The sequence below is a fragment of the Eurypyga helias genome, unplaced genomic scaffold (genome assembly GCF_000690775.1).
Source record: "Eurypyga helias isolate BGI_N326 unplaced genomic scaffold, ASM69077v1 scaffold6160, whole genome shotgun sequence".
NCBI lineage: Eukaryota > Metazoa > Chordata > Aves > Eurypygiformes > Eurypygidae > Eurypyga > Eurypyga helias.
In genome coordinates, this window is record NW_010226267.1 from 81,572 (window position 1) to 101,910 (window position 20,339).

The 20,339-nt window shown below is 38.0% G+C and overlaps 1 protein-coding gene across 1 annotated transcript; it reads right to left on the minus strand.

Annotated features, from left to right (window-relative positions):
- Positions 1 to 411: 411 nt before the first annotated feature.
- LOC104510151 (E3 ubiquitin-protein ligase HACE1-like) lies at positions 412 to 19,761 on the minus strand. Its single transcript, XM_010152318.1, has 10 exons — positions 19,654 to 19,761; positions 19,466 to 19,563; positions 19,185 to 19,272; positions 17,927 to 18,076; positions 12,838 to 13,034; positions 7,940 to 8,071; positions 7,132 to 7,230; positions 6,784 to 6,854; positions 1,770 to 1,883; positions 412 to 1,322 (listed from the first exon to the last, which is right to left on the minus strand). Exons 1-10 carry the CDS (start codon positions 19,700 to 19,702, stop codon positions 1,220 to 1,222), a joined length of 1,101 nt encoding a protein of 366 aa, XP_010150620.1. The 5' UTR covers positions 19,703 to 19,761; the 3' UTR covers positions 412 to 1,219.
- Positions 19,762 to 20,339: the final 578 nt, after the last annotated feature.

The following is a 20,339-nucleotide window of genomic DNA, read 5'->3' on the forward strand; positions in this document are numbered from 1 at the left end:
CACCCCAAAACAACACCCACGACCCAAACCAAACTCCCAGCCTGAACCAAAACAATACTGCACACCTACCCGAGGGTCCCTAAGAAAGCAGCTATGCAAATGCATCATATACCCCAACATGCACAGCTACTTAGCAAAAACACGTGCTGCTGAGTCACTGCTGTGTATTTTTACATCCGAGTAACACATTCTAGTTTTCTATAAATGTTGACATGAGATTCTAATTATTATAGTCTTGTCAGTTAAACTCCATAAGCTCAAGTTCCTTCCTTGTGCATTTCCTTCTGTCCACTTTGACAATACCTTCTCAAATGCTGTTTCCATGACAATTTAAGTTATAAGAAGAAGAATAAAATCCTGGGAGAAAAAGAATAAAGCCCCTGAAGACACATGAACTCGTCACATTAAGAGTCTGGTAAAAATATTAAAATTTAATAATACCCTTTGAACATAAAATTATGTCAAGGAAAGAGTAAAGGCATTCAAACAATGGATACAGATCTTAAATAATATTTACAATTTCTAAACTGCAAGTTGAATATAAAGTCACAAATACTTTAAATATGTAGTAGAATATAGTGTAAATTCTAATATAGATATTAACTTGATCTGTTATTTTTTCCAGTGATAACAGTCTAACCTTTACATACTATATACATTAAAATACTAAAAAGTTATAAAACGTTATTATGCAAAGAGATGGAAAATACATCAGCTCTGTCTTACTGTACAATATCCCAATTGAACTTTCCATAGCGTTCTCTGCAAAAATAAACGGCACTTTCACATGCAACAAGGCATAAAGTACAGGTCTGTCCGTCAGCAGGATGCCATCGGAGCACAAAGTAAACTGAACCGCAACCATCATTCAGCCATATGGTTGAAAATCAAAAGTAAACTGTGGGAAGAGAAATATTCTGACAAACGTTCTGATTCAGGCCGAAGTAATAATGAAAACCATGTAAACTGACTTCTATACAGATCTGTCATTTTAAAAAATTAAAATCCAGCATAGGGAGAAGTTTGTCTTTTGTGACACTACCGACGTTACTCTGACTACACGTGATGGAGGAAAAGCTGGTGATCCTGTAGGAATTCTGAAGCCCAGCCCTGCCAATAGGCTGCAGCATCTAAGCTGCTTTTCTACTGACGGTTTCCAGAATTACTTCTGCCACTCGGAAGCGCGCACCAGCAGTCAGATGGGTTTTTCCAGACGTCGTTACGCCATTGTGTAACCATAGCTTCCACAGTGCAATGCCACGAGAAGCCTGTCCTTCAGGACTTCTTTACTTGGGTATTCGGGTAACTTGAGCATGTTGATGCTGCAAAGAAAAAAGAAGCCACATGACAGTTCAGCAAGAAACCCAACAGTGAAGATTTCTGATTGAAAACCCTGATGTTGTCACACTTATGGAAGAAAACAACACTGTGCTGCAATACAGTATCATTAAGCATTCAAATATATTGCAGAAAATGAAGGGTTTTTTTCACTTCAGTAAACTGTAACACAGTAATTTAACTTGAATATGCCCTTATTAATCCTACTGACTTTAGTGAAGGAAAATGAAGTAGCAAACAATGAGCGAACATAATGTCACATCACCTGGGTTAAAACCCACCGATTTATGTGGGATAGTGAATCCTCCACAAATGGTCTAAGGTTCCTTTTGGCCTTTTAAAGACGAATAATCAAAAGAACTATACTTTTGACTGCGAGTGACATGAAAAAGCCCATTTTTAAGATGTTTCAGTATGACTGGTTAACATACCATGTACTTGATGTTGGTAAAAGATTTGCAGTATACGGCACAGCAGCAATTGTAAAATTTTGCAATCCACTGCCACCCATTATGTGGGCAAAGCCACCGTGAGGCACCCTGGAACTGAGACAATTCACATAAATTAACCATTACAAGCATGTTGTAAGCCAAAAGAAAAAAAAAAAAAACCACTTTACACTGCAAATATCTCTCACTACTAGTAATTAGACAGTTACTAATACTTTTTTTATCAAGGTTCCCCCTTTCTTATCCATATCAAAATTCTCACTGTCTAAATGATTTTAATTACAATATTGAATAATGCATTTATCTATTTACATTATGCATCAAATTGTTTCAATGATATTTAAGAGAAGTCTGTTTGCCAAGAGGACTCATTTCTACTAACCAGTTCTTATGAAAGAACATTATCTCAGTTTAGGTAAACATCTACGGTTATTTATATTTACAGTTTAAGAAATACTGCATCGTGAAAAAGGTTATTCTCCGATTACTATCCACGGGACAACTGACCAAAGTGCCCTTGACGTGCCTTTTCATTTTCTACTTCAGACCAAATATTTCAAGTAACTAATAAAACCATTACATCAGTCACGTTATCACCCAGTGACAACCTATGGCAAAAACCAGAACATGTTAAAAAAAAAATATAATCACTAGCATCTTCGGGAATGTATTCTCACTTACTGATAGTACGCAATTTTTTTCCTTTACCAATCTATTATTCAGTGATGATTCAAGGAGTACATGGACAACAGCCCTGGACTCTGAAGAGTCCCTTCCTATCATTTTAAACTAACAGAGACAAATTAATAAAATATTTTTATAACATCAACTTAAGTTGGTATGCGTCACAATGTCACATGTTAGCACGGCCTTCACATCAATCAAAAAAAGAGAGGTCAAAAAACTCTAATGAATGGATAAGGACTCAAGAAGTTGAACGAATGTCTCCAGCAGGTCGAGGGGGATGATCCTTTCTCACAGAGTACAGGGTAAGAGCTGGAGCTCAAGGCCCAGCACTACAGGGGGGAGAGGGACATACTGCAGCAAGTTGAGCAAAGGGCCACAAAGGGATTGGAGCACCCAACACAGGAGGAGAGCAGGCTGGGACTATTCAGCCTGAAGAGGAGAAGGCTCAAGGGAATCTGATCCATGTACATAAATACCTGAATGGAGGAATAAGTAAGATGGAGCACACAGTGGCGGGGCAAGAGGCAATGGGCACAAACTGAAATCCAGGAAATTTCCATTTAAACAGGAGAAAAGCTTTTTTACTGTGAGGTGGTCAAACACTGGAACAAGTTGCCCAGAGGAGCTGAGGAGTCAGCACCCCTGGAGAGAGTTAAAACCTGTCTGGACAAGACCCTGAGAATCTAGCTCTAGCTGACCCTGCTCTGAGCACGGGGTTGGACTAGGCAGTCTCCAGACGTCCCTTCCAACCTCAGCTATTCTGCGATTTTGCAGCTAGCAAAGAAAGAATCCGATAAAACAAAATAAACCTTCCACAAAATATGTAACAGCTGTTAGAATTCTGGATTGCAGGTACTTACATTAAAAACAATGCTCCCACATTCACAAAAATCATAGTGACTGTAAAAACCAGGAGCAACAATGGAAAAGAGGAACGAAGTAATGTTTCCATTCACAGTAAAACTCCTTGGCAAAAACGCAAACTGCCGAACGTTAAGGAGCTAGGACAGAGCTCGCAGTAATACTTTTTAAACACACCTTTAAGAGGTAGCTGTCGAATGCCACACATAAACCTGTATCACTTAGCTTAATGACCGCTATGTCAGGCAGGTAGCTCTAGCACTGGTGTAAGGCAACCACTACGGAGGGAAGAACCCATCATTTGCAGCACACTATGTCTGACACATAAATGGGATTGTGCTCACAGCCACAGCTCAGAACAGTTGTAAAGGTTTTACAGGGGTACTCTCTTATACCATGGTTTTGGTTCACATTTCTAACACAGTGCTGTGTTCCCTGCAGGGAATTTTCCCCCCACTCCAATAAACCAAGGTAATTCCACGTTCAAATCAGCATTAAAATACAGGCCTAACTGTTAAAAATTCGTCATTCGATCCACCATCAGCTAAAGGTTTTTACAATGTAACTTAAAGTGGTTTTCATACAACACGTCAAAATCGTATAGTATGATCAGGACTTTAATAATTTCAAAGGAACAGATGGCTGCCAACTTATGCCTCCAAGAATGAGTTTTCTTTCCAAGCAGAACACCGCCAATATAGCAGAGAGCCTTCCAAATATATGCCAACAAGACCACAATATCTTACCTCTCCTACTGCATGTACAAATAGCCTTCAGCAAGAACAGCAATACAGTTTCATAGCTTTGGAAACTTCAGCTCTATTAAAATGTTAAAATTTACATCTGAATCCTAACTCTTCTATTTTTCCACTTATAGAATTTGCATAAATTTACTTAAAATGAAAACGGTGCAGAAGAGATACTTTAAGCCACTTCCCTTATGCTTTGTTTTACTTTTAAAAGTAGGCATACCTATCACATTTATCCAATATGCTGAATTTCTGGTAGAAAAGCATATATCTTACTACTCAGAAACTACAGTCCCCTAAGAAGTTGAACAGCAATCTTGATACCTGAAGAATACCAATAAAGTGGAATTTATCATGATTCGACACTTCTCTCCAACTGTTAACCAAAAACCTGATCAAAAACCGCCAATGGATAATTAACAGTAATTCAGTAATTTATAAATACCAAACAGAAGGGGGGGAGTAAAAGCATGTGGGATTGGCAATACCGTCCCAAGCAGCTGTCAGCAGACAAAAAGTAGGTGGCGCATAAGCAAACTTTCAGATACCCAACATCAGGCACAAGAAAATTTAGGCTTTTTGAGTGTACCAAGACCTCGTAACACACGGAATCTGCTATTCAAACATGGCTCACAATAATTACGGTTAAAAGATGTCTCAACGTTGGTATAAATGATGAATGCAATCGTACCCCCACTCAAACTACCAGAGCAAGACTGAAGAGAAAGGTGTAAGAATGGGGGAAGAAGACAAAAGGCAAAATTTAAGAAATATTTAGAGATGGCAGAGAAACGCTGAAGACAATCAAAAATATAACTGTTTTATTCAAATCACTAAATTAATTGCATAGTCTTTGACTGGTGTATGAATCATACCTCTTCATACACACAAAAAATCAAGTTTATATACAGAAGAGATTCAAGGGAAGTGGAAAGCAAAATGAAGATTCTGAATGCAGCCTGCCAAGAAGTACACACAGAAACAGATCCTTACCTAAGGAAATATGATGCTGGGAAAAGATCATAGTTTGAAATCAGGTATACGTTTAGTGTAAAAGTGTACTTCAGACAATGGCCCATACTAGACTAACTGGTGTTTCATCTCACAGACAACTCGGGGTCTAAATCTTCCACTCTCAAAAACTAGGGCTGTCTGGGGATTTATGTGCAAAAATACCAGCTACATACCACCATTGGGAACTTCCAAAAGTTAACTTTTTACGGAAAAAATATCCTTATTACATTTCAAGCACTGAAAAAACACAGTGGGTTCTCACTAGCTGATGCGGGGGTGGGGGAGAGGAGCGGAAAACCCTAAGCGATTTGTTTTAAATTCCAGCCCACAGTTCTTAAGCCATACCAAAAATTTCTTTCCTACTAACAAGAAATGGGTAAGAACAAGTCAGTATGTGATTTGTGACCAACATGAATGGTGTTCAAGCACGTATTAATCAGACAACATAATTGTTTACTTGATAGAAAGCACCCTTTAGAATCCAGTAGATTATCCCAAATGCCATGAAAATAGTGGATGCCACTTCAGTATCATTTGGAATGTTTTAAGAAGCATTTGAAACATGACCTTACATCTTAAAGATCCTTATTTGCCATCTAGATTTAGAAATGGACTAGTCCACTAAAAATGAAAGACCAGCAGCTGGCATGCAACAGGTGTGGTTAGAACTGCAGGAATCATTTCCGCAGAAGACAAAAAGAAAAGATCGATGTGAACAGAACTAGCTTCTTAAATTCTCTGTGATCCCTGAAACAATGAAACTCATAATAAATCAAGTGAAACTAATAGAATTTGAAGACCATGCCATTTGATGATACATCCGTGACTGCAAAATTTCTTGGTATAAAAGGACAAGATCTGATGATCTTAATTTGTATTTTATCATTGCTTAACCACAAAACTTATAAACAGAAGGTCAACTACTCTACTAATGCTAGAATATGAAGGGAATATCGTATTAAGAAGATGGTGCAATCTCTATCTGCCACCAGAAAGAGACATGGATTACACAGCCCAGGTGCCACTTTCTATGGATTCACTCTGCAAAATGTCTGTATACACAAACTTGGCAACCCATCTAGCCCACAGGAGCATTTACTGCTCAAAACCTTCCCCCACCACCCTCAAAACAAAGTAAATAAAAGTGGCCTTCCCTGAAAAAACACTCGAATTTAGGACAGAAATCCTATATGAAGCAAAGAGTCTTGCATGAGGTTACATCTTCACCTGATCTTGACACGCGGCACTAACGTTAAATTCAACTCTGCTTTAAGAGAAGGTTGTTCTGTTTACACTGACTGGAGCAATACCTAGTTTTCTCATATATTAAAGCCTATATTGATTACTGGAGAAGCCAAGAGCCACATAAATATACAGCAGGAAGAAGAATATAAAGCGCAGTTAAATTCACTACTGCCTTGCTAAAAATTGCCTGGGGCAGCAACTTAACTATACAAAGACCTCTTGCAAAGTAGTCAAGTATAATACATAAGTAATCAATCACTTCACTGGCAGAACAGGCAGCAAAAACATTAACACACACTTTGTCTACTTTGATCAACATATGAAAAGCCCAAGTCTGCAAAACGTTTCTAGCTAGGTGATCTTGTATGGTAATCTGAAGTCTCCTGACTTGTTTCAGAGCATCAGGACAATGTATTTGTTGTTATAGAAGAGTTTCTCACCTGCCAGTAACAAACTGTAACAGTAATACTCTCTCTTCCTGAGTTAGTTCTTCCACAACGTCCCAGAACCACTAAACAAAAAATAAGTTAGTTCATATTTTCCATTAAATACTTGCACTACTTGAAAAGTTAAAACAATAAATGGAATATTTGTGTTTGTTTCTTAAATGATGCAAATTTTCACATTAAATTCATACATAAGTCACTGAATATTAGAGTATAAAAAAGCCTCAACGTATTTCAGCCAAAATAAGCTTCCATAAACTCACGGAAAATTACAACAACAACAGTATCTTTTTTTGCATTAAAATGCAATAGTCTATTAAAAAAAAAAAAAAACCACTTTACCTGAATAACTTGGTCTCCTCTCTCATAGCCACTGGTATATTCTGTATTGTTTAACCAATCATTCACATCAATTTCTGGCATACCAGATAGCAAAAGCTCCTTCAGAAGAAGCACACAAATTTTGATTAGTCCTCCCGACAAGCCATTAATTTTAAGGGCTTATGCTATTTTAAAATAAGTAACGCTTTAAATAGTATAAAAATGATGGGGCTTTTTCTGTTTAGTTGCAACCTTGCAGAACCTACGACTAAATTTTAATACAAGAAGATTCTTGAATCCAGGTAACTTCCCATGATCTGTTTAATTTAAGCACACAGTATCAAGAGGTGGAAATCACTGCCAAAGAACCTGAAAGAAAAAAGCTCCGAGTTCTGGCACGGCTTGAGACAAAACCTGTGATGTCTCGGTCACAGAAGATCAAACCACCACAAAACATTCTTGGAATTTCATTCTGCGACTCAGAAAAAGTAAAGACAACAGACAGCATCTCCCTACTTTTCTGTCCTCCTGAAAGAAAATATGAAAAGGTTTAAAGGCCACAACACCCTGATCCCACCTTGAAATTACAATTTAAGGCATTTATCACTGGCACATTAAGTTATCACATTCCAGGAAGATGATCCTTCTAACTAATTAGGATAAACTGGAACACACAATTTGAGATCCTCACTGATAGATGCACAGGAAGCAAAACCGAAGTGAAAGATACAAAATGTTTATTTTGTGGGTATTGAGCTTTCTACATCATTACACTACTGAAAATATGCTGAACGAAGTACTTTTAAAAAGTATAAGCATTACTGCTTACCAGTTCATATTCATCAAAAAGCTGGATCAAAGATGGCGGAATGAACATATGGAAGCCCTGTAAAAAGGCATTTATCTGAGGCTGAATGGCTCTTGTCATTCTAAGCTCCGTGACAAGCTGGACATACTCAGCCTGCAATGTGGAAAACTCCATTAAGACATACAATAGCAAAAATACGTAGTGCTTCGGCAAACACACACACAGAAGTGCATGTAGCCCTAGATACATTACGTATCTCACCTACAGTAAGATGTTCAGAGTCCCTATGCACTTTTCACACATGAAAACAACTCAAAATAATTCAGAAGGTCCTTCAGAGTTCAGAGCCCCTTCCGTCCTTTCTTTCCTCTTTCCTTTCTTCTAAAGATAATTCCCAAACAGAAGCGTGTAAATCGTAACACAGACCAGTCGAAAAACAGGGACTTGGAGTAAGAAAAAGGAAGTGAATAAAACTTAGTTTGCCATGCCTGCATCTAATACAACCACCGTTGTGATCAAAGGAGATAAACAAGGCAATGTCTGTAAAGAAAAGCATTCTATTAAGCAAACTGACATAACTCAGGACAAAGGGTAAATTTCTGAAGGAATATTTGTGAGCCAAAAAGCTTTGCTCTACCTCTGGAGGTTGAACAGAATCTATTACTTACTTCTACAAACTTTGCTGTCTCAATAACAATTTCAATTTTAAAAGAAAGTCTTGAAAACCACCTCAGTTTTTAAAAAGGGGAGGAAAAAAAAATAACCGGAAGAGCATTTATACCTTCACCATGTGAATAGGTATCATGGTTTTCATGCTTTAGAAATCTGGGGACTCTGCTTTAAAAGACACCAGTTAGAAAAGGAATCCACCATAATTTTGCTTTTGTTGAAAACACAAAAGCCTAGGAGGTGGTTTATGGAGAAAGGGTTTTAGAGTGAGACATACAAAAGTGCTTACATTAAAGCTGTATAAACATGTCTCATCTACCCCAACAAAACTATGTAAGCCTAATAAAGTCTCTTTACTCAAGAAAAGAGATATCTACTTGAGTATGAAATTTATTCCTAGAATAGGGTACTCAATTTCAAAGTAATGCTTTGATTTCTTTAATAATGAAATCATGAAACATATCTCCAATTAAAGCATCTCAACTATCACCTTCCTTCCAGACAATAATCTTAAAAATACTATCTTGATTTTTAATTTTAAAAACACATTAACCTGAAGTTTTAGGTTCTGAACCTGCACAAAATCAACCAAGCATTCTTTCCTTCCTCTCTTTCAGAAAAAGAGAATGAATTATGAAATACTTCAAAACAGAAAAATACTTTTCAGAGGCAGTTCCTTATATTCACCCAAAGTGCAGAGGGGTTGTCATTTGCTTTGCAGTTGGTGGATACTTTTAAATGCATTACCACCATTTTATTAGAGTGAGAAGACAATTAATCTGCGAAGTGCTCTGAAGAAGAGGAACTATCTAATCATATCTTCAAGTGCAGAGGTGTTCCCAAAAACCTAGTTTCAATCTAGTAACCTCCCTTGGTTGTCGGTGGTACTGAAGACACCTTCCTTCTCTAAGGAATTAGAGGGGGTAGCCAAAGGAGGTTAACTGCACTAGACAGAAGTCAGCCACTGTGAATACATCTTATGAGCTCTAGGAAGAAATCAGAAACTTTAGCAATATCAGGATTAGAAGTAGTGTACACAACGGTCTTCAGTGATCAGAAATACTTGTTTTACATTTCTTAAGTTGCTGGTACATAAATCAGGCTATACAGAAAACAGGGTAGTAGAAAGAAAAATTCACAATCTTATTTTCTAAAAAATCCATTAGAAAAAAATATTACAAAAACGCAGTTTCTGCGTTACAAAAACATTTACATTGAACACTTTCATTATGAGAGAAAACAGTTTCTGTGCTTTATGTGTAACAAGAAATGTTTTAAATAGCCTGGAACAGCCAAGCATCCCCACTATCAGCACTGGCACATGCTGAAAGACCTGTACCACATTCCCAATTTACATAATATATGCCAATTTAAAAAAAAAGTCAATTTGCTTTTCCCCCTCTGTTCACTTCATTTACGTTTTATTTCCTCTCAGAAGCCCCAGGAGTACATTACAAAACACAAATATCTACATAACTTCAGATCTACATATGCATTCCTACATAGTGCATAAATAGTACAATCCAGCCTTCTTTTAAAGGGGGGATTTGATTGAAAACACATGAGACAGGCATCACAAACATGATGACTAAGTCTAGTTTGAGTGAGGGGTTGTTCTGTATTTTCCTTTGAGGTAAATGAAGCAGACACCATGCTTCCCTGATTTCACAACCCCATATACTGTGAGACAAGGATCAATGTTCATTATGATGTTCAAAGAGCAGCTCCATTCCAAAGTTGCTTGAAAAATATAAGTAATTTTTTTACTGCCTAACAGCGTGGCCAGCTCACAGACAGACAAGTCCTGGGAAGACAGAGAAAGCCATAGATTGTGGAGATTTTTTAAAATAGTATACAGTTAAACTCTGCCTAGGTCTAATTTTTTTTTTTTTTTTTCTAAAAAGTAAGTAGAAATCTGCAAAAATATACACAGCAAAGAAGAAAGAAATGTGTAGCATGGACACCGGACTATGCTTGACTTTTCCCTTTGAAGTCTCCTCATTACCATGACAAAAGGCTGTTGAACCACCACTATAACCAATACTTCAGTTGGAGCTACCTGGATGCTCCAGTGGCAAGAGGAACATTTGCTTCGTATGGGCCCACAACTATTCACCTATTACACAGCTGATGTAAAAAAAACCATAAAATAAAATTCCTTTGTTCAAAGAAAACAATCTTTTACAAACAGCTATAGCTACTGTTCCTCAATGGGGCATTAACTCTCATTTTGGTTAGATCATTTTTAAGGAATAAATATTCGCTTATAATTTCATTTTAAAGAAAATTCTACCCTCTAAACTGGTAATATGGTAGTAAGCATACAGCAAATTCCTTTAGAAGCTGATTTTTTTTTCCTCCTAGAGGTCTAACAAATACAATGAGCTTTAAACAGCAATCTCTTATTCCTTGGATAAAGGCAGAAGAATGAGAGACTTTTCCTGTTTAACCTCTTAGAACTGCTAAGCTGAAAAATACTGCAAAACCATGCTGCATTAAAGAAATTGGAGAAAATCCCCAAATACCACTACAACAAAGATGTACAATTTTCATCAACTTGGTTCGCCACTGTCACAATCAGCAACAGAGAGAACAAACATCTGTAAGATGGCACCATCAACTTCTCATTCTGCAGCTTCAAATTCAAAGGTTTCAAAGCTACCACAACATTCACGTGTTTCTTACCACCTTCTAGATAAAAGCTACACAAACTCTGGTCCCCCGCCTCTCACAGCTGAGGAAGGCCGACGAGCTAGAATGGATGCATCTGCTCTACACATGTTCAACCCCCCTGTTTAGCCTGCACCCCAAGTCAGAAGTTAACAGAACAATATATAAGCTACTAATGACCACGGGTATCCTCATGTGGGCAAACTTCTAATTTCATGCTAACTGAAAACTGTTTTTAAACAGCTGTTATGAAACCACAATATATGTCAAGCATTTTATATGTTGAGAAGCTAAGACTGCCCAGAAACAAGCTTCAACATCACTGCGTTCTCTGATAGGTGATAAAGAAATTAATCATCCACTGCCTTCACAATTAGACTTGTTTTACCATCTGTATTCCTTCATGAATTACTATATTGCAGGAAACAGTGCAGAATCAGGCTAACAATATACATATTCCTCTTACTGGAATGACACTCTGCCTTAATGAAACTGAGGCATACAACAATCCAGTGGCAATTGTTCCAACACAGACTAAAATTTTTGTTAGAACGAATGCTGGCACCACGTGGCCACTTACCGACACAGCAGCTGCCTACGCGCCTGGCAGCACTGAGTAACACTGTGTGCACAGAGTTAGGCTAGCTCAGTGCAAATGAGAGCTAACACACAAAGCAGTCAGAAGGATCAAGAGTCAATAACACAAAATAACCTCAGGTCGACCCACGACACTCCTGCAGTTACTCAAAACTATCTACTGGGTAACTGCGGAATTCAGTTAGACTGATATCCATCCTAATTTCTAGATAATTTTCAAAAGCTGTCTTTGTTTTCCCATATTAGTTTTTGACCTAAGGCTGCAGAGAACTCGGGGACTTTCCAAGCTGTTACTATTAAGGCAAATTAAAAAGGTAGATTATTCCCACACACCCCAAGTGACTTGCAAATGGCTGAAACAGCTTCCTGCAGCCTTTTACTGTCAGTTACCCATATGTTATTGTAGAGCAACCTAGTGCCATAGACTGCCCTAGCAGACAGCACACTTCGCAATATGACCTACAATTTTACTTTTAGTAATTGCTACCAGTCTACCTTCCTGGTATACATATATATATATACATACACACATAACACACACTTCCATGGAAGTGTTCAAGGCCAGGCTGGATGAGGCTTTGAGCAACCTGGTCTAGTGGAAGATGTCCCTGCCCATGGCAGGGGGGTTGGAACTGGATGGTCTTTAAGGTCCCTTCCAACCCAAACCATTCTGTGATTCTATATATACCCATGACAACTTCAGGAATATTTGTAACTTAAATAAACCCTTCATTTAAAATTGATCCTATTTTCCTCCCAAAAGTTCTGTCAGAATCAACCTCCTCAAACCTGAACACCCACAGAGATTTTAAATATTATTTCTATAACATGCTAAGCTAAAAAAGAAGGAAGAGTGTTGGCAACTATTTTATTTGGTATATTTCTACCAAAATAGGTCTACCATTTCTGCTTCCAATTACTCAGAAAGTCAGTCCAATGGCTTTTCTTATACTATCAACTGCTGAATAAACCTGTACACTCACCTTGTTTTCCTGTGTAACAAGTATACTTGCACCCCCCGGCTTCAATGGCACCTCCTCCATTGCCCCAAACACATCAGTCTCCACCGAAAAGGTCAGCTCTAAACCCAGATCACTGATATCATTATCTAAAATCCACTGTAAGTTCTTTGCATACTCTGGATCAATGGATGCTACATCCTGATAATTTACAGGTATACCTAGAAAAAACACACACACAAAGAAAAAATGCAAATAAATAAGAAAAAGCAAAAAGGGTATTGACTTAATATACGGTAGAACATTGCCCTCTAGAGAGAAACCAGAATATTGCAGTTAAATGAAAAGGGAAAAAGATTCACCATTGCTCACTACAGCAGAACTGTACTTACTACATTGTAAAAATATTAAAGAATCAGGTTTCCTCTGTATGATTTCCTTCCCAGAGAAGCAAATGGCATACCACCTGAACAACAACAATTTGCACAATTTTAGCTCACTAATGGATTGCAGTAAAAGCATCTAACCACACAGAACACTCGACGTTAAATGAGTTTCCTAAACAAAAAAAAATATCTTGGTTTTCTACATAAAATTTAAAAAACCCAAATATCTTATTTCTCTATACAAATCATCTTCTCCCCCAGAAAATTATTTAGAACTGGGGGGAAAAAGGGGATGAGAAGACAACCTTCCTTGGTTAGAAAACTTGGAAAACTCAATCTTCAGTTTTCTTTTTAATTGCATTTGCTATGAGGTGAAAGAAATATTTATAGGAATTTTAAATTTTCAAACTGAATTTGCAACTCATTTAAAAGCATTACGAGGAGAGTTGTTAGAAGTTTGACTCTTATCCAAGCACAGAAACTGCCTATTTACAGCCACTTTACAGACATGGCACTCAAAACAAATTTGAGTAAATGTGCCCAGAACAAGGTTTGCGCAGGAAAACTACCCTCTTCGCTACACAAGAAAGCAAACCCAAAAATACTTTAACTCTGTCATGACGGGTACTTGAATTCTACCAAGGTAGATAAATACCTGGGAAAAGGGGCAGGGGGTGAGAGTGGTAGAAGGTTTATAGAAAAGCAATTATCTGGAAGCACTCTCTTTGCTTCACCATCTTCTGTGCACTGAAGTGTCACAAGGGTGCCCATTAGTAGAAGTCTTAGCATGCTATGGACAGCAGAAGCAGTACCCCAGAGAATAACACAAAATTCAAAAGGTTAGCAGCTGGTGTAAACAGGTAGGTGCAGAAACTGTTGCAGGATTTCCCTGGAAGAGCTGACGGGTGCTGAAATGGTGCATACACAAGCTGTAAGGCATTGTTTTTCTAATAAAATGAAGCAATACTCCTGTTTAAGAGAGGGATAGATAACTTACTAATGAATTTTCACTGTCATGTCTCGCAAAAAAAAAAAAAAAACCAAAATCTAACAGCTGTCGAGTAGTTTCTAGAGAACTTTCACTTTTGCCAGCTAGTAAGCATATGTGCATTGCACATATGAAATGTGGAAATAATGATGTCTCTGAGGGATATAAGCAAAACATGTGGGAAAAGCAGCAGACTGAGAAGTAGGAGTCTGAGCCTCCCGTAGAGAAGAAACTGAACTATAGCATTATTAGGAGACTACATTCATAGTCAGCATATTGTGAGAGCAAACCACTCAGCTCACTCATTCGCTTGACAGATATTTTACCAATCGATAGGCTCAAGCCAGGCAGCTATAAAAGAAACTCCGTCAGATTTATCAGGGCAGAATTTGAATCCCGTGAAATACTATGTGTCTCTCTTTTGCTATACCCTTAAGGCACCTGCAGTTTGAAAAGGAAGAGAAATCTATGAAGGTATTTCTGCGCAACACAACTTCAAGATGATACCACAGGTAAGCTCTGAGACAAGATCAGTAAGCATTCAAGGATTTAAGGCCTCCAGCTCAATATACACTGACCCAGAAATTAATTTTTGGTTTTTTGTTTATGCCATTTCAAGGAGTATTTTCTATTATACTGTGAAAGAGGGGACTGAAGTCTAACAGCAGATAGCACAATTAGGAAGTTATCTGCTACATGTCTTTGTGCTTTGGAGGTGGAAGTTTCCTTTTCCAAACAAGTAATTGTCTCCTTTCAACAGATACAAAGTAACTGGACAACCACACTAGTGAAACTATCTTCTCCTCCCCTGTTCAAGGCAGCAGACAGGCAGTTTAAGAAAAACAAACCTACAAGGCCTTATTAATTTCTGACCATATTTCTGTCTCAGTTCTACATCCATAAAATCACAGAATGGTTTGGGTTGGAAGGGACCTTAAAGATCATCTAGTTCCAACCCCTCTGCCATGGGCAGGGACACCTTCCACTAGAAGGTGTCCATAATAGAGTGCAGCCCTCAAACATAAGGAACTATGGAATAATGTTTGATTTCACAGCACAAAAAGAAATCATGCAACCTACCTATCTAACATTATAAAGCATCTTAGTTGTATGTCAGCTGGGTCATCACTTAATTTGGTGATCTTTCCTTGTCTACCAGATATTGTTGCAGAAAGATCGCAATTCATCACAGTGAAAAAAGGTGATGCACCCACCTGAGTCTCAAAAAAGTAGCCACATTTGCTCATACAGGTTTCAGCTTCCATTTAAGGCACTTCCACGTCATGTCTGTTGGCTAAAGAGAAGAGTTCCTTTGAAAGAGATTCACACTGTCCCTCAGATACAGGAGATCGTACTGCACAACTGGCGGATTCAGTGCCAGAAACAAAGCAATGGCAGAATCCAGAAAACAAGGATCTCAGTGTAGGGTGAGAAACCAAAGTAGTGGAAATAGCCTCAGGCTTCAAAAGATTTCATCCTCCATTACATAAGGCCTGACAAGTAGCTGAAGGGAATCTCTATGTCTGTAACCTGGTAACTTGTATTTGGCATGAACAACAGTTGGCATAACCCACAGCTGAACCTGAAACAAAAATTAAACAAAAGCCCCTCAGGAAATCTGCTGCTGTGCAACTCAGGTTCCTTAAGCAAGAGAAGAGATGCACAAAGCTGAGGGAAAAGGCCTTGGAAAGGTTATTTAAACCACTGTGACTGAGGCAGAAAAAGCAACTACTTTGGGAAGTGGAAGTGTAATTTTTCCAGTTCTCTGTGTCTGATAAGTAACAAGAAGTGACAAAACCTGCAAACCTTTTGAACTTGAAGAAGCTGAATGTGCACAAACCTCTAGAGTGGTCCAGGATGCCTGTTCAACAGAATGACAAGACGTTTCTAATAGGGACTGGTGAGATCTTTTTAACAGACACTACTCACTGCCGTTTGGTTTGCAATAGTTACTCTAGCAAAAGGGAAAAGAGAAAAAAGAGTAAGCAACAGGTCACCTTGTCAATTCAGAAACCAACAAATCCAGTGTATAATTACGATTCAAAGTAGAAATGAACCCAAAATAATAATTTCCAAAAAAAGTGACAAGAGCAATACTTGACTATACTCAAGGTATCACTAAACAGCAGAATAATATGTTTTTCTCAATTGTGAATATATCACATGAAGATTAGCCTATGAGCATCTTTCTTCTGCTCACACAGAGGAATCTCTATATTGGAGGCCAAGCCTTAAGTCAGTGCCAAATAGTGCCACACAATGATATGTCTACTTTGGAACCGCTTTCCTATGTGGAGATCAGTGACGAAGGAAGCCCGATGAGGGACTGACAACATGGTGCTGCTTCAGCTTGGCTGTCCTCCCTTGCCTCTTGCCCAGTACACAGCCAGTCACTCTCCTGCAGCAGAAAGCAGGAGTGAGGGTGAGAAGTAAAATGCAACCTTTTGTCAAGATGATCTTGACAAAGATGACTGAGCCTGCACCACCACCAAACTGCAACAGTGTTCCTGAACACTTCATTAAACCTGAAGTTAAGAGTTGATCTGTCCTGGACTCAGCAAACCTCACAGGAAAACTGTAGGTAGACAGAATGACTACAGAAAAACAGAATGAGATGCAATCAATCCCATGAAAACCCTGCTAGGTCCTAAAGTAAGGAGTGGATCTTGTAGAAAAGTAAAATTTCTGACATCAAGCTATCTTATACTTCCAAAGAAGATTAAAGAGTAGCACTTACACACCAAGAAAATTCTTCATGCAGAGGCAATAGAATTTATGTTCTTAGAGGAGTAACAGGAATGCAAAAGGAATTTACCCTTCCATCACATCTTCATGCAAGAGGAAAGGTTTTTCACGACAATGCAAAACAGGAGCATCATGTTCAACAATCAAGAGGCGCAAAGGTTCTCAAGAGTCCTAGACCACAGACACCACCAGCTAACAGCGTTCCTTCTCTATTAAAAGGATTTACATTTTTTATAGACCTCTGTCCCATCCTCTTGAACGCTACAATAAGCGTATGTACTAACTTTCCTCAGGAAGGAGACAGGATGAACCTGCATTAGTTCTGAAACACTACTTCAGGAAGTAAGTAGAATTTGTCGGAGTGGGTAGACAGGGAGGTTCGCAACAGTATGGATTCACCTTGCTAAAATACTACACGACTGAAAGATCCAGGCATAATAAAGGCGGCCTGACAATGTTTGTGAACTCTGGCAAAAACCTAAGTTAACTAGGGAATGATTATTTTCATTTCTCAAGAGTGACATTACATGGTGGGATAGATGAGTTTCACAACTGTGATGCAAAGAATTGCACACACCGCAAAAGCATCTGACTGCGCTAGCGTGCCTTTCAGGCACTAGTCAGCAACATTCAAGACAATTAAATTATGAGATTATGCTTTAGACAAATTAATGATGCCTTCCAAGTTTTTAATTTAGGATTCGTATTCAAATATAAATTGAAAGATTAGCTATTTTAATGAAAGTTGCTAACTATGTAAAATTCTCACATAGTTTTGCTAATGTATTTCTCTGTTTTGCAGCTGTAACAGTTCCTAAGAGAGGCTCACACTGGAATAGCAACTCCTACCATATGCTGTGACTGATATACAAGAATTTTAGCAAGACATTAATTTCCAAGACATTTTCACTTTTAACGCAAAAGTAAAGAAGGAAAAGGTTTACTCCTCAGACAACTGTTATGACTAATAAACAAGATTTTAATAAAACCATACCAAGAATATGTTTGTAGAATGATCTTGTGAAGTAAATGTTCACCAGCTGCCTGTGATTCAGGGCTAGCCCCAGGATCTGGCCTGCGAAACGGAAGTAGTTCAAATGATCTGGATTTACGGAAGAGTTGCTGTTGGGCTGGAAAGTTGTTCCTATAAAATAAAAATACCATCATGTTTCATGACTTTTTTTTTTTTTACATGAAGTTCATACTTATCAAATACACTAAGTATCTGAAACCACAGAAAGTTTTATTTTGGGGTTTTTTGTTTACACCAAAAAGACATCATAAGGAAATGTATTAGAACGTAATGCCATCCTATTATTACACTGATACTGCGTACCCACTCTCTAAGGCACCGCTCTGAAATAATTATCATCAACGTAAGGGCAATCATGATCTGCTAGATTTAGTCCTCCATCTTGCTATGCTGCTACGTGCATTTTTTGCTCACTCTAATGGGCCATGCTTCTACCAACTTGTGAACATACTCAACAGAAGGATCAGAATGCATCCACTTCCTTTCCTCTGGCTCCAGCAATATACAGACAGGAGACAGTCCAGTCCTGGTTCCCTTGAAAAAGACCACCTCAAACAGACATCCCTGAGCTTCTCCCTTTAACATTCAGGAACTAATCTATGCCTCTACTGTTGACGGAATTCCTTGCCAGTTCAAGACTTCATAAGATAGAAAGCAAAACATTCTCACTGATGATGTGAAATCTTTTATTGATAAATATTTGCTTTATATAAGGCACCCAAATGAGAAAAGTCAAATAAAAGGCAGACCTGTGAAGATCAACCTGGTTTTACCACAAAAATTAACTGATTGAATTTGTAGATTTCCAAAAGCAAATAAAGGAATACCTCCACAGTTCCCTTGCAGATGACGAAGAAAGGAAAACACTTTCTATACTGCTCTCAAAGTGTTATGTCCTACTACTTCCAGGCAGAAATAGCATGGACTCATTAAAACAAACAAGTCACTCTCCTCTTACAAAAGAGAGTAAAAAAAACATCAAGGAAACTTCAAATTAAGGAAAATGTTTAAACTGCAGTTATAAAAATGTACAACAAATATATCACTTCTCTCTCTCTCTCTCTAAATATATATATGAGATCAATTCTGTCAGTGTTGCTTTTAAAAAGTAACAATCTTGTATTCTGAAACCAATTAAGTGACATTTTCTTGGACTATAAAGATGCTTTTATAAAAGAAGTCACCCTAAAATTAGAAAATAAAAAAGGCAGAGACATACCATCAGCTGACTGGGTAAATAAGGCGTAATCGGGATTTACTATTTCACTGGATAAGATATCAAACCACTCACGCACCACACCCTGCCCCTGCATATCAAAAGAATAAAACACATTGGTTCATAGAACTTTCACTGCACAGTTACGCGGGGTAACCACATATTTCTTAATAAAGTATAAAAGCTATTTTAAATTAGAATTTAGTTTAACACAATACTGGTGGAAGAGAATTAATATATCCATATAAAAAAACTATAAAGGAAAAGGATGCAATTTTACCCACCATGCCTTCTTCTCCATGAAATCTCACAGCAATTCCCTGCTTTAGTTTTGCACAATTTGCTCTAGACACAACTTCACAGCTACTCCTGAAAATAGAATCTAAAAACAAAGCACCAGTTAATTTTTTATCTTAAGTCATTACACTTCAATGTATTTCAAGATACACTAGTTCCATTTATAACACAATACCTCGGTGAACCAAAAGGATGTCGTTTTCATTGACAGGCCTGTGCACCATATCCGAATCTGGCTGCCCGGCATGCAGATGTTCATAGAACCATTCACAGCGATCTTTAAAGGGCTACAAAACAAGGGGTACACCACACTATATAGCTGCATTCAACTGAATAATTCCTCTCTCATAAGCATGACTGGAAAATGGCTATGCGTACTTCTCAATTTGTTTTTGAGATACGCAGAGAGTGACTCGGTGCTACCTCAGTACGCTATAAAGTATTTCGGGAAGTGTAAGGACTATGCATGCCCTTCAGTGCTTGAAGAAATCTGGTATGCAGAAAGACTGCACCACAAGTTATCCAGAAATAGTTATTGGAGTCCACCTCACAAGAGTAAAATTGCACAAAATTTCCAAGGCAAGGAGGGAAGGAATCCTAAATAAGCAGTCGATCACTGGCTTCTCTAACACAGCTGATCACACATGCACAAGTGATATAAACAAGTTAGATTTGTAGTAAAATTGATAAGCAATAAAAAACAGCCCAAAGGAACCAGAAACCTTCCAAAGACATTCCTAGGTGAGAAGGTCTTAAGCTTGTTTGACTCTGTATTTAGACTGACATTTTGCAGTACTTCTGAGACAGGTATGATGCAAGTATGGCCTCTCTCATCTATTACAGTTCATGGCACATAGAATC